The 15,681-nt window shown below is 35.2% G+C and overlaps 2 protein-coding genes across 2 annotated transcripts; one reads left to right on the forward strand and one right to left on the reverse strand.

Moving 5' to 3' along the window:
- Positions 1-2,754: 2,754 nt before the first annotated feature.
- Positions 2,755-4,540, reverse strand: LOC142339912 (uncharacterized). The gene is made up of 2 exons (XM_075390272.1): positions 3,776-4,540; positions 2,755-3,495 (listed from the first exon to the last, which is right to left on the reverse strand). The coding sequence occupies exons 1-2, from the start codon at positions 4,111-4,113 to the stop codon at positions 2,973-2,975; spliced, it is 861 nt and encodes a 286-aa protein (XP_075246387.1). The 5' UTR covers positions 4,114-4,540; the 3' UTR covers positions 2,755-2,972.
- Positions 4,541-13,120: 8,580 nt separating this feature from the next.
- On the forward strand, positions 13,121-15,201 carry LOC142339913 (UBX domain-containing protein 11-like). The gene has a single exon (XM_075390273.1). It carries the CDS (start codon positions 13,389-13,391, stop codon positions 15,072-15,074), a length of 1,686 nt encoding a protein of 561 aa, XP_075246388.1. The 5' UTR covers positions 13,121-13,388; the 3' UTR covers positions 15,075-15,201.
- The last annotated feature ends 480 nt before the right edge of the window (positions 15,202-15,681 follow it).

The following is a 15,681-nucleotide window of genomic DNA, read 5'->3' on the forward strand; positions in this document are numbered from 1 at the left end:
AAGTTCAACATCAAATTCAAGATCAAGTTCAACATCAAGTTCAACATCAAGTTCAAGATCAAGTTCAACATCAAGTTCAAGATCAAGTTCAACATCAATTTCAAGATCAAGACCAAAGGTCCATAGTTATAGTTTGTAAAGATGACAGAGACTGGATAGATCCTGAGTGTAATAAGTTTTATACTGGGTTTAATAAATGTGATATAAATATGATCACAAAAAATAATATGCATAAATTACAAAATTGTGTAATAGTACTTGATGATATGGGTGATAGGTTAAATAAGGATATAGGTTATTATTTTACTGAAGGTAGACATTATAATATTCAAATGATTGTAATGTGTCATAAACCAGCTCAAATAATTAATACAGCAAGAATGAGTTGTGATACTATTTATTTAACAACTTTTATTGGACCTGACCTATTTAAAAACTTTAATGAGATATATAAATGTGAACATGATTTCAATAAAATAATTAGTGAATTAAATAGTAACTATTATAATTGTATAGATGGAATGTCAGATGAACTTCGTTATGGTATAATTAAATATAATAAAAAGGAAAATACTTTTATTATTATTAGTAGTAATAGAACAATGATATATGATTCAAGAGTTGGTTTCCTTGATTTAAAAGCTCTTAGTTTAAAAGATGATTTAGAAAGAGAAGATATAAATAAACTTATAGCATATATGAAACCACTAATGATTAATGCAACAGATAGAAATGTTATTAATCATGATAATTATCAGTTTTATTTTAATAAACTTCTTACTTTAAATAATATTAAAATTCAGAATGATGTTTTAACAAAAGAGATGATTAAAGGAAAGGGTATGAAAATTTTATCAAATATTGGTGGAATTATAGGCACAGGTTTATTTTTATTTAATTGTTTTTATCCTGATTCAATATCAAGAAATGCTGGAACTGTAGCAATGGGAGCAAGCACAATGTTGAGTAGAGTAAATACATTAGTTAATGTTGGATACGGAGTTGGAAGGTGAAACACGGACAAAGTCCGATTCCTCGATCTGCGAAGCAGGTTCCATGATCCAAGAGGAATATATAGATCAAGGAAGCAGTTATACTGATCAGTGTAACTGTGACTTCGTCAATGAAGAGATGGGAATTTTGAATAGAAAGGGAGGAAAGTTTTTAAACAAACTATATATAAATAATGAAGAATTTAGAGAAGAGATTATAAATTTTGTTAAAGATAAAAAAGAATTAGACCTTGATTTGATCTTAGATAAGAGATGTAAAACTAATACACTCAATACTTTAGGAAATAAGTATTTAGCAGAGTGTATCACATCTAAAGATAATACTAAAGATTTAATTGAAATCATGGCTAAATATTATCCACGAAGTTTGTACACCGATTCTACAGCATAGCTAATATTATCTGCGAAGCAGTTTGGTAAACCACGAACAAAGTTCGTTCACTGATAATTTTATCTATTCAAAATGCTTTTACAATGTTTAGAGTGTAACTATAAATGTGGAAACATTGCTGTTTTAAAATATCATTATGAATCATTTCATAAAGATAAAACTGATAAATGTATGTGTGGTAATATAATATTAAGTGGTATTTGTGCTAATGATTTTTCCCCATGGGGTTGTTCTTTAAAAAATGAATCTAGTTCTAGTTCTAATTCTAGTTCTAACCCTAGTTCTAATTCTAGTTCTAACCCTAGTTATAATTCTATTTCTAACCCTAGTTCTAGTTCTAACCCTAATTCTAACTCTAGTTCTAACCCTAGTTCTAGTTCTGGTTCTAACCCCAGTTCTAGCTCTAGTTCTGGTTCTGGTTCTATCTATGACTATAACTCTAACTCAGATCCTAACCCCAACCCTAACCTTATCCCTAACCCTAACCTTATCCCTAACCCTAACCTTAACCCCAGCTCAGAAGTATTAACTAGATGTTGTAATAAGTGTAATTATATAAAACCACTAAATAATTTTGATGAGGGTAAGTATACATGTAGAAGTTGTACTTCAGCTAAAGTTAATTGTCCATATTGTACTTCTGTTGTGAGATATGGTGGGATACGGGCTCATGTAAAGAAACAACATCCAGATATAGAATTGACTTGAGGATTTAGTAGAAATATAACTGATCGGTGTAACCGCTTCGGGGATAAATTAATTAATCCTAGTTGGCTAAGTCCTAGAGCTGTAAGTCCTTTAGTTATTAACCAAACAGAGGAAAGTTGTTCATGTAAATACTATAATTTTGTATCATTTCTTATTAATAATGGAATAAATATAGAAAAAATAAAAGAAAATATAAATTTATTGAAAAGTATAGATAATTTGAAATAAAAAGTATAAAAAAATTTAAAAAATATCAAAAAAGAGGGATTCACTCTTTAAGAGCGAAAAAGAGCGATCTTTTCTACTGGGGATCACTCCGAATAAGAGTGAATCACTCTTAAAGAGTGAAATGTAAATTTTGCTTTGATTTTTTGATTTTTTTTGTTTTTATTTTGGATTTTAATTGATTTTTTTATTGAATTTAGAGCTAATATATAGTAGTGGATAAAACAAGGGATTCAAAAAACAGTAAAATTTGGCCCGATTCGACATGCGCGATTAGCGTTAGGAGAAAGGGACAAATTTTACTGGTGGTTGAATCCCTTGTTTTATCCACTACTCTCGCTCGATGTTTAGTTGCAGAAGTGATGGAAAAGAAATCATCAGCAAACAGTTCAGCAATCTCGATAATTGAAAAGAAAATTTAAAGCGTAAAAATTGAACTCTGATTTGTACGATCTAACTGTATCGCTATCGCATAATTTCATTAATTACATTCATGAGGAAACTAATGAACTATTAAACAAAATTTTTGTGTTATGATCAGGTACTTAATCAAACTAAAGGCTGGTTTCTGTAGAGGCAAAACAGTCCAGAGTGCCATTCTAAGTAAAACTAGGGTTGCTGTTCTCTCTATTCATCTATTTGTCCTTTTTGTTAGTTTTCATTTTGTGTTTCTCCCTGAAAAGTTTAACTTGATCGCGAGCCCTCCTGTTCAGATATCTTCCCCTGCTGGTGTCCTCGCGCGGAGACTTTTCATAGAATGACCTCTCAAAAGGGTTAGGCAATAGAGGTGGGCTTGCGGGTGTTCTGGGAGGAACCTTGTAGAAGCCATTCATCGCAAATGACAGATCTCGTTCCAATTTCAACCTGTTTTCTGCCTCAAAACCAACGGATTTATCTTCTTTAATGTTGGGATTTCGTGGCGCGGTACTGTGATTGTAGTATCTGTTTGTGTTGAGGGTTTGAGAAGGGGAGACAGACAGTTTTACATCCAGTTGTTCACCAACGACTGGAGGTTGTGTTTGTTTGGCATCAAAGCCGTCGATGAGGTCTTGTAAATTGGCATGGGGGAATTTTGATGAAGCTTGTAGAGTGGGGCTGGGCTCCCTTTCACTCCGTAGCAACATATTGGACAATGCACTTGTGTAGCATTTGAGACACCTAATAAATGAATTTTGTTCATGCTCTTATATTTTTGTCACCCACCACAAGCAAAGCTAATAGCCTTCTTGTGCACTCAAAAGGTAAATAGGCTAGGCTAGATCGTATCCAGAATCTGTGAAGAGGAATAATTTTGAGAGTTTTGTGGAGAAAATGATCGAAAACGTTGCAGAAATTATGTACTAAAAATGATTTGACTTGTTAATAGTGAACACATGAATTGTCTGATTTTGGCCAGATCGCCTCAAATTGCTGCTAAACTGATAGCTAGAAAGCTTACCAATCAATGGGGTCAGACTCGTGTATATGTGTACTGTTGTCTGATTGTAAATGGCCAATCAACCCCATTCTAGATTTTTCCCTCTTCAATTTGGCACCCCTTCCTAAGCCCATACAGCTCTTCTCATCGTTCATTGCCAGTTCGATGTCGCTTTTAACATGATGCTCGATTCGCTGCTCATGTTGAAGTGTTTTGTGTATGTTGTAATGGAACTTCCTAGCTTTGTCTAAAGAGTCAACCTGCGTTCTGATTGGCGAGTTTGAGGGAGCGTACAGAATCACAGGTTGAAGGTCGTTTTTCCTGATGAATTTCGAACTCTGCTGATGATGAAGTGACATTTATAATTTTTTTGGTCTTTGGAGCTCAAGAAAGTTGCTCAAACAAAGACAAAGATTTCTATCAAAGTGTACACGTAATGTTATGAAAAATTAGTCAAAATATTTGTCAAGATTATAAATTGGTCTGTAAACTGATGTTTGAAGAAGGTATATAGTCGATTGATGTTGTTAAGAATTGCCTTGGACCATAAAAATCAAACGAAGACTCTCAAATTTAACATCTGATTTGCTGGTTTCAAGAGAGTCAAGCTGAGAAAACAACAATGTTAAACAATCTGAACAAGATGCGCTCGAACAATTTCTGTTGTTTTTTGTGGTCTGTCTTTGTTAACAACTTGTTAGTTTGATACACTCAGCCGTGTACTGTAACAAGCCTGACGTTTTTCGATCTTGTGAGCTTACGTATTCACTTCAAAGTGAGAAACTACGTTTTGTAATTAATACGTACTATACTCCCTGACGCCGAATGAAGTTTGTTTTTGATTTAGTGCTGGTTGTGCACTTTGATCTAGATTTCGTTGTTTGAAGTTCTATATTTGCTTACAGGGAAATATGACAATCTGTGGTCAAGTGCATATTAAAAGTGGGCTTCAAAAGGTTCATAGGTAAGCGATAAATTGTACAGTAAATGGCACGATCTCTGAACTTTTGAGTTCGGCGCCAGGGCACCGAAGTCTTTAATTGCGGGTTGCGAAAGTGAATTAAAACATGATTCGCGTGTCTGTGCTTTGGCACAACTATTTCAGACCTTCCTCTCAATGATACTGTAGGGAACTAATTTTTAATCCTATTTGGCATTCATTTTTATTATACGAATTTCAACAGCTCTCAATTGCGAAGTTTTGAGTACATATTGTTTCAACTCTCCAAATTTGTTTGGGTTTGAAATTTAATACCATTGGGACTTTTTTGTTGAGCCAATTTTGGATGAGATAATAAGTGAAGTTTTTGAAATTTTTGAGATCTCAAAGAAAGATTGATGCTCAAAGTTTTGACCTTGTCTCATATCTTATTTGGAGAGAATATATAAGCAGTTCAAAGCATAACAAAATTTGGGTTAAAATTAGTGATGCACTAAGTTTGTTTCAAGAGCAGTTGTAATTTTTCTTTGGGGGAAATTCGAATTCTTTATCCACAAGTTTAATCTTACTTTCGGACCGCTAATATGTTGAAAACATACTGTTGCGATTGGTCTTTTTCTAAATATATACCAAGAAACATAAAATCATCGTTCCAACCATTCTGCTTGCTTGCTTTCTAATCCAATCGTTTTGAAAATGTATGCCAAATGATCTTTCCTCTGACTTTCTATTTTGGCTTTCTTTTTCTCCAGAATTACAAATCAGAATTCAAACCACAATTACGATCAATGATTTTTTTTCTGCTTCATTAATAAGGGAACTGTACGACACAAATTGCCATAATGAACAAACGACAGGCGAGATGAATACCCTATACAGAGTAGAAAATCCACCTTACGTTCACCCAACATTCACCCAATACGTTCATCGAATGAGACTCAGACCAATTGAGTCACAATGCGATTTCGAAGATTTACCGGGTATACTCAAGGGAGATTGAAGTTGACCCCACCATCCCAGAGGAGGAACGAGAACCACAAGTAATGGACAACCAAGTTCATAATGTCACCATCGAAATAGTAATTAACCATCAGGATAACATGGTTCTACCCAGAACTACCCGTGACACCAGAATAGTTACCACCACTACCGCACTACCGTTTGGTTGCTTATTTCAAGCACCCTATTAATATTAACTTAGAAAAATAAGTCAGCAGAAATCAGACCTTTTTTGCCTTGTACCCCGCACTTGAAAAAACTAAGCAAAATACTGAATAAACCCCTTATTAAACGACCATTTCAGATAGTTGGAAATCACTAGCACAGCTCCTTGATACGGGAGATGCCACATCGCGATAGATGTTTGGAACGTTTTTTTTTCAGCATAGATAAACTCTCAACATACACGATAAACAAAAACCCACCCATTGATTTAATTAAATTTTGCAATAAACTCATTTTAAAATGCTATTAATTATAAATAGCCGAATTGCAAGAGTTGAAATTATTTGACAATCAACCGCTGCCATTCAAGTCAACGTTACATTCGAAGACAACTCAGTCAACTAAGTTAAAATAATTTATTCCGGAATAAAACCACTCAACAGCTTAGCAGTGTTTACATCGAATTCAGCTGGCTTCTACAACACCATGCCCCAAAAACTCAACCAAAAACAGTAAGTTACTTTAAGTATCCAACCAAATAACCCGTTGCTTTTTGAAAACAGTCCATAAAAATACTTTCTAATTACGTTTTTTGATCTAACTTTTCTGACACATACACACAAAATCAAACTCAAAATAATGGCAGACCCAAGCCCTCCTCATCTCCACCTTAGACGTTTCTCTGGATTACCAAATGAAAACTGGGACCAATTTGAAGGCATGCTTTGAGCAAGCATTGCCGTATTAAGAATACCTGAAGCCCATCATCAACGAGCGCACTTTACTTTTATCTCTGGCTGCCAGAAGCTACGCGAAACAACCTGGACAACTCACTATAAGACCTACACAACCGCTATGCAGGGTAAGATAAAAGAAAAAATTCAAGCTTGACCTACATTTCCGAAAGATTGACCTCATAATTGAACAGCTTGACGATTTTCTCAACGGCCTACAACGGCTCGCGAATCTTGCAAAAGTAGACGACGCCGACGCAACCATAGATCGCACAGACGAAAGACAACGAAGAATCAGTAAGCAATTTATACAAGGCATGCTATTCAAACACAAGAAAGTTCTCCTGAAAGAAAATGAGAACATTGCAGTGAAAAAAAAACAACCGGCGAGATGGATACCCTATACAAAGTAGAAAACCCTGACCAATACCAATTACATTGTTAGAAAAGTCACCACAACATTCACCCAATGCGGTCAGCGAAGGAGACTCAGGCAAATTGAGCTACAATACGAATTCGAAGGTTTACTGGGTATTCCCATGGAAGTTTGAAGTTGACCCCACCATCCCACAGGAGGAACGAGAACCACGAGTAATGGACAACCAATTTCTTGACACCATCATAATAATAATAAACAATCGGAACATGTTTCTACCCAGAACTACCCCTTCTACCGGAACAGTTAACGTCACTACAGTTTGGTTGCCTATATCAAGCACCCCTATTAACTTAGAAAAATAAGTTATCAGAAATCAGAACTTTTCTACCTTGTACCCTGCACTTGAAAAAACTTAGCAAAATTCTGAATAAAAACCTTACTAGAAGATATCATTTCAGATAGGTTAAAACGACTATCCAAGCTCCTTGATACGGGAGATGACGTAGGAAAGGTAGAGTAAAGCATTAATTGATGGACTACAACACTGAGGTACTTCAAAAATTTCTTATCTACTCTGTTGAATAATTTTTCCAAAATTCTATACGGCAATAGGCAGTGTGACTTAAAAATCACGGGGACTTAAAAATGCTTCGTCTGATCTCTATTTCAAGGGAAATGATAGAGCGTGTAAATATTCGTTCACTTTTTAGAACTTTGGTCCACATTTTTATCGGGCAAAACAATTGAAACCAATTTCTTCGACAATTATAAATGTTTTGAAGAAAAGCCTGCTTAAAATTATGCTTGATTAATGAAATTACTATTTTATCGTGGTTACGAGATAAAATTATTCTCAATAATTTGGTTCAAATCCCGCTAAACAATCGCGGTGGAAGGAATATTACTAATAAACATCACATCAACTTAACGTCAAAAACTAACAAAACATTCTGTCCCGACAAAATTGCTCCATTTCAACTTCCGAGCTGATTAAAGATGGAGGTATGGATATTGAAGGATCGAAAGGAAATTAGAGACCGGTCATATTTTGTAAATAGTAAATGCATTTTAAAATTAATATCTTTTGGGATAGTCTTGATGCATAACTCAAATATCGTTGCAAGGCGGCAAAGTTGTTTTAATAGTCAGTCAAGCGGCTACGCAATCCTTCCTAATTTTTAGTATTATTTATTATCGTAGGATCAGTAGGAATAATAATTGCGTGTCACTTGTGACGTGGGAGGCTTTGACTAGCTTAATGATTTTTGTGCTCTTGAAAAACAAGTTGAAGAGATCCCCTTTTTGTTTTCTGCCGCTTGTACGAGATTGAAGAGCAGAGTTGGAAGGAGTCGGATCCGAGTTGAAACAAAAGTTAAAATCAATGGGGCATCAGTTGTGATCAGCTAATCAATTCAGACCACCCATACAAATCAAAGCTCATTGAGAAGTAGCCCTTTATAAAAATCACTCTATAAGCATACGTTATTCAATATTTCGGGAGGCGTTAGGCAATTAGAGCTCACAGTTGTCGGGTGCTGAATTGCTGATCGGTTCCCAGAACTTTGTTCCATCTTTTTATACCATAATTTTTCTGTTACGTAATGCAGAAAAAAATACTTTATTCCCCTAAGCCGGCAAGAATAGTGCAAACGTTCAAATAGCTTCAAAAGAGGGTGCATAGAGGATAGACTGAAAATTTACTTCTTTTCAAAGAAATAACATTAAAATTAACTGTTCTTACCGGAGATCGACTAAAATTCTGATTGTTATGCTTCTTAATCGAAGTTTTTAAAAAATAATTAGTTTTCAACTGATGGTACCATACGATTTATATTCCTTATAATCTGTAAGATAACCTAAACAGGAATTAAAAAAATGACGGGGAAGTTTTTGTTTTGTTCGTGAGCTTTTAACTCTTCGGGTAGATTATTCCAATCTAGAGTTTGTTTCATGAGCGAGCGTTCAAGTTTCTGCCATGATAATTTTAAATTCAAATAATTTTCCAGTCCGTTTGTTTTCGATGAGATTGCCAGCTAGGAAGTCGTGGTTCATTGAATGTTTGAAGAGCTGGTTTTAATTATTCTTTCAATTTCCAGATAATCTGCCTCCTGATATAAGAACAAGCCACCGACGTCAAGAATTGGCTCTGCGAGGAACAGTGGCCGGGCTAGACTGGAGGAAGCTAGAATTTTTGCTGCTTCCTTAAACATGGAAGACTGATGTGATTTAGTTAGCTAAATCACTGTCTTCTACCAGATAAAATTCAACCTTTTTCATCTTAATTAAATAGTCAATAGGAAGAATGAGTTCCCCAGTTTTAAGATGTCTCGTGGATTCCATCTGTCTTCTACCGTCTTAAACTTGTATGCTAAAATTTTGTTGTGTTTCTGAAGAGACCTGTAGGGCATGTCATTTGTCTATCCAGTTAAATCTGATGCTCAAAAGCATGTAAAAACGTGGCAACCTCAGTATTTTCTTTGAAATGAAAAATTTAAAAATTAAAGGCCAGTGGCTTTTTTGCATTATTTGTCAGTGTTCACCTCTTCCTTAAGCATTGCATTATTGTTTGCCAAGTTTTTGAGATAAATATTTGGAAGTTTAATGATTTAATTTAATTGAATGTCTTATTTGCTATTTTTTTCGAGATCTTCTGGTTTGCGTAGCTTTTTGTGCCATAGTATTAACAAAAGGCATTTCAAACAGTCTATTAACTGAATTATATGAGCCTGAATTATAATTGTACCTGAATTACGTACTGTTTCGTCTTCCCCAAAGCAAATTTTAAGTGCAAATTTTTTATTAATGGTATGTGCGCCTGACTGTTCTTTACACAGTAATTGAGGGATTCTGACAAATTAGATCCTAGCTTTGTTTCATCAAACGTTGTTCGCAACTGAAGCTCTTCTTAGAGAAACTGCCCAAATGCGTATGTTGCCTTGAAAAATCAATTCTATAGCTCTAGCGCCGCATGCTATCTTTAACAATTAATTTTGCTCTGGGGAAGAAGAAACTGCTTTTCATTCAGGCGCTTATAGTTCAGTTCATAGGATATTTCAAACGCATATTGTCATCTGAGTTATTTTCTTGGAGGCTATGAAAATCGTTTTAGTACAGTTAGAACTACATAATATTTCCCTGAGAGCTTTGAGAAACGTAGAATTGCATTTTTCGAACAATTTGTAATGGGAACTATATTATGGGCTGCCTGTTTTCAAATTGTTATCTGAGTTATATTCTTGGAAGCTATGAAAGTCTATAAGTACCATTAGAACTATATGATATTTCCTAAGAGCTTTGAGAAATCTAGAATTGCATTTTTCTAGCATTAAATTTGTAATGAGAACTTTATTATAGGTCGTCTTTATTTGTCCACCCAAAGTTGAAAACTCTTGTGTGTATTCAAGAAAGGTGTGATTGGTAATATTCAAATATCATCAAGTGCAGAACTCAAATCTAAAACTAAATAGAACTAAATTTACCCTCCAACTCCACACATTTACCCTCTCTCGCACACACAAACATGATTTTAGTTGATTTCACTCTCATATGTCATGTAATTTTTGTTTGTTTAAAGTGGTTTTGAGATACGTTGTTCGTAAGGTATATGCATTGGTAATTGGCTGCATTCATAGAAAATTCGTATTGAATTTGGTGATTTGTTATCTATCGCTTTTTAGGACTTAATGTCGCTACTATACCGCTTTAAACTTGAAGATGGGTTATTAGGTTGATTTTTGTGACAAAATAATTTTCTTTAGGACATCGATAACTAGGACGTTTTAGCTTATTTTTTAGAACATTCGAGAATTTTTTTCAAGTTCTTCGCCAACTTTTCCGTTTTGCCTGTGTCTGTTATATGAAATTTTTTTCCTCTTGGCTGATAATTGAAATTCTTTGGGGGCCTCTAACAAGAGAAAGTTAGATTTGAAAACAATATATTCAAGACAAATTGTGGCCAAATTATCTGTACTCTATCGCAGAGAAATGGTTTTTGACTGCTTTACATCATAAAGTGCTATAATACCACTGTTAATTTTTTCATCAAAATTTATTTCTCTCTCTCTCTCTTTGTTTCCAAGTGGTCAATAAATTGTTAAATAGGTTTCAGTTGCTTTTTTATCGTGTCTTCTGGAAGGAACAATTTTGTATTGAGGAAATTTATGGATATTGAAAATATTATAAATTTTCGAGTTGCTTATATATTGATATTAACTTCTGATTAGACTTTTCTTTATTGCACTTTTGCGCTCGACGACTGAAGAAATTTTGTTATTCCATTAATGCGCAAATAAATTTTCTTTGATTTTTTTCTGCGGCTGTTGGTATTGAGTGCATTGAAAGTTGCGTGCGTTTTTCCTTGTCCGTCTGCATTTTTTTTCGTTTTTGAGTTTCTCTTTGTTCAGAGTCCTGTGTTTCTTTCGATACCCTTGTCCTGAAATGTCAGTAGTTTTTCAATATTTTATTTATTGCTCTTGAACGAAGTTCATAGCAATTATTGTAAACGTGTTGGTCTTTCTTTATGCAAATTTTTTGCTTGACCGTTTTTGCGCTTTTGTATAGTTCTCTTAAGAGAACTCTAGCTAGAGTGCTACTTAAGAGTTCTCAAGTGACTTTTCCCCCGCTTTCGTGCTTCATTTTTGAGTGATCTCTATTGCTCTCACTCCGACGTAAAGCTTGTTGCTAATAAAAGTTCGGTTGCAGCTTAGCAAGAAGGGCCTGATAGACGAGTGGGCAGTTCTTCTGTTTAGGGATCAGGAGGTCCATTGTTCGAATCCCGGCGTGGTAAAATTTTTTTTATCACCCGCCTGTCGTTCGAGAGCAATTCTTTGGACATTAGGTTTATTTTTTAGGATTTGTACTGCTCCGCTTTTTGCGAGTAGTGTTCACGCATTTGTTTGATGACGTGCTTTTGAAACTTGATCCAAGTTTTTGAAAGTTAACGAGAAAATTTTTTGAAATTTTGGAGCCAAAAGTTGTGAGGTTTGATTTTCAGATATGAGATCTGCAATAAATTGGTTTACACTTGAATTTGTTCGAGTACATCAGGTTATTGTGCATTTAAAATCTTTTATGCTCGTAAAATAAGATAACAATAGTAAAAATTCTGAGAAACAGTAAAAAAAAAATTACAAATAAAACGAATTGTCTCATGTGATTTTTTTTTAAATTTTGACCAAGAAGTTCGATTTCAGCTGTTTAATGTGGAGATATTAATTCTTTTTTACCAGCAGTAACTAAGAATTATATGCAGAGGCCAGAAAAATTTTGAAAGAAGTCGGCTACCAATCTCAAACAATATCTTTTTAAATGCTTGAAGAATGTTGAAAATGAACTTCTCAAAAAGGAACAGATCTCTGGGTCCCAACGATTGCAATATTATATTTATGAGATCTTCAAAAATAATAAAACCGCAAATAGAAAAATCAATAGAATAAATACAAACCATCAAAATACAAGGAGAGCATTGAAACCGAGGAACAGCTTCAATTTAGTCTGATAAAATGATAACTGCAGCCTTACTTAAAATTTTAAATCAGATGGCCATGACAACAATTCCGAAAAAATAAGACTGATTGAGGAAGTTAGGACCAATTTAGGGCCAGAACTTCAACATCTTGATCAGAATTGGTCTCTCAAAACAGTTTAAATCTGATAAAATTTTGCATAAGTGTTCTAATTGAACAAGACAAGGACCAATATCAAACAGGAACCACTCAGCTGAAAAATATTAAAATTAAAAAGCTTACAACCCATCTGAAACCACTATTTGGAGAAAATTGACTCTAAATTCAAAAAATGATGAAAAAAATGCGCAGATACGTGAAAAAAGTTCACAATGGACCATTTGTCTATTATGACGTAGTTGCAAATGACTTTCTGAGTTGCACATTAGTTTCTCATTGCAATTTTCTAAGCAAAGGTTTAATTCATTCTTGTTTCTGTCTCTTTTAATGACTGTTGGAAATTTCTGTGCCACGCACACTCGTGAAATGTTATCTTTTTATACCATCTTGTTATCTTTAGATTAGTGATAGATTGTTGATTGTCGAAAAGCTATATATTTGTCTTTCTTTTAGTACTATAGATGCAATTTCTGAGCGTTATAGTACGCGCTTGCCATTTAACTTTCTAAGATTGATTTTCCCTGCATAATAGATAGATAGTCTGTTTTGACGAGCTCGTATGACCAAGTCGCATGACACTGACTACCTGAATTCATTAGCTTTGATAACTTACTGAATCAGAAAATGGTTTTTTGGCCGACCTATGAGAGATTTTTCTAAAAGTTTATTTTTTTCAGTAGCAGATACATTGAAACATATGCTTTGAGCTTCATGTACATTTTGAGCTGCAGTAGTAACCACCCGTTTTTTGGCAACCAACCATGTGTCCTCTGATTTTACTTTTAGAAGAGTAATGTCTTCCCCAATGTCGGTGCTGAAGTCTCATAGACGAATGCAAAATCACAACCCAACCACTGCCAGACGGAGCTCAGATGATCCGCTTAAACTGCCCGAACTGAGCGAGAGAAGTAGGAATCTCTACGGTCGCAATTACCACTCTGGATCTGAAGCTTACAACTTCGCCTCGCCGAGAAAACAAAATAGTGACATCGATATGCCTAATCTACTTTGTGACTATACAACTGTTGATATCGCAAACAGAGAACCCACGCCCGATAGCTTAGATAAATTCATAGCAGATTATGTACACAATGAGAGTCCAACAAGCAGGCTGAGAAATTCCTCGAATGGGCTCAAAATGTCGCCCAGATCGAAAGTGAATGGAAACAGCAGTTCTTACAGTCCCTCAGCTCCGGATATAGCTTTGATGACTTCTATGGCTTCTCGATTGCGCCAGGTTGAAAGCCAACTGCAACAGTATTCACGTGAAATAATTGAGAAAGATCTGAAGATAAAACAACTTGAAGAACGTCTGAAAACTTCAGAGCGTGAGTTGGATAAGGTCAATGAAGTATACTCTAACACAAATATAGGCGTAATGCAGAAAAAATGTGAATCGCTTCAAAAACAAGTTGATGACATGGAAAGTTTCCTTGAAGACTACGGGATGATCTGGGTTGGAGAGAACCAAGAAGAAGAACAACTGAATGACCCGGATTTATCAAGCGAAGAGAACCCAGGGTTGGGATCTCATAATGACTGGACACCGGCAAACTCGGTCGATATCTCGAGAAGGATTCCGTTTGATCAGATTTTGAAAGGAGTCCGTGATTTGAATGTTCTGGTGGGCGATGGAATAGCGAGAGTTTCTCAAACAAAAACCGGAGCTACTTTCAAGATTCCAGAACCAATCAATCTGGAATTTTACGCGGATGGGTTTATTCTTTTCGAGGGTCCATTTCGTAAATATACAGATGAATATTCAAATGAATTTATTCGAGATATTCTAGACGGATATTTCCCCTCGGAGCTTCGAGAGCGTTATCCAGATGGTATCCCGTTTGCAGTCAAAGACCACAGGGATTCTTATTTCCTGGAAAGTGAGCAACCGAAGGAATTGTTTCCAGGTTCTGGCCACAAACTTCTGCAAGACTTGGACTCACGGGTTGTCAAATCTGGCTCCATGAAAGGAAGGAGGAATAGTTTGACATCGAAGGACTTTACAAGGAAGCTTCCTTTGTCTGTTGTGAAAAATGGAAAAGTCATTGACATTCGAAGTGATATTGAAGCTCAACTAAATCCGAACACTGAAGACCCCGAACAGCCAAAAACTGCTGCTTCAGCATCTGGTAATGGTGTAACAGTTTTAGCCACTAATTTTATGAAGAAAGTGTACGAGTTGGACCCACAAGGAGAGGACACGTCAAAAGTGGATCCAGAGATCATAAAAACAGTGTCAACTCTGAGAATCCGATCTGCTTCCGGACAGAACTGTTTTATTGCCAAAATGTACCACGACGAAACTATAGGGGATCTGAGGAACTACCTACATGCAATACTGCATGAGGCGAAGATCTATGACATGGAAATTATCACAACTTATCCCCGCAAGGTAGTCCACGATGACAATTCTCAAACATTGCTAGATGCAGGGTTGACACCAACTGCAGTTTTAATGCTGAAGGAACCAAAATTGTGATTAGCAGTTTTCTCTTAACTTCACAGCTTGTATAGGATTTATCTGATAAGCGTTTGTAAATATTGTACAATTGTAAGTAATGAAGGCATTAGATTAGAAACTGACGTTAATTAAACTATCAAACTTACATTTCTTTTGAATTATTTTTTTCAGTATAAAGGAACAAGGAGGTCGAGTAATGTGTGAGCGCACCTTATGTTCCGAAATCCGTTTAAAGAGTAATCCAATGAAACATCCAAATAAAACTACGAAAGCACTTCTATAAATGAAATCTACAGTCTTTGCAAATTATACCCATCAAAATGGACACCAGGACGTTTGAACACATTTAAGTTGACTTGTTTTTCAGAAAAAGATCAAAAAAGGAATACGCTATCTACTAACAGAATCTTTCTTTCCAGAAATTTTTCTCATTTCATTGATGCAAGATCAATTGTCCTCATTTACTCATTTATTCAGTTCTTCTTTTGGATTGTTAATTGCTATCAATCGAAGTTAGTAGCAATTGTATTAGTCATGCGGTCTTTATTTATGCAATTTTTTGCTTGACCGATATTGGTTTTGACATTCTTAACTTCTCGTCCTCAAAAACAGGTTAAGCCCGTAG

The sequence above is a fragment of the Convolutriloba macropyga genome, chromosome 5, assembly GCF_964194025.1.
Source record: "Convolutriloba macropyga chromosome 5, txConMacr16.3, whole genome shotgun sequence".
Taxonomy (NCBI): domain Eukaryota; kingdom Metazoa; phylum Xenacoelomorpha; order Acoela; family Convolutidae; genus Convolutriloba; species Convolutriloba macropyga.

Coding starts and splice junctions, on each gene's coding strand:
- LOC142339912 (XM_075390272.1), bottom strand. CDS start 4,113: ATGTCACTTCATCATCAGCAGAGTTCGAAATTCATCAGGAAAAACGAC. Junction 3,496..3,775: donor GAGTCTGACCCCATTGATTG/GTAAGCTTTCTA, acceptor TTCATTTATTAG/GTGTCTCAAATGCTACACAA.
- LOC142339913 (XM_075390273.1), top strand. CDS start 13,389: ATGTCTTCCCCAATGTCGGTGCTGAAGTCTCATAGACGAATGCAAAAT.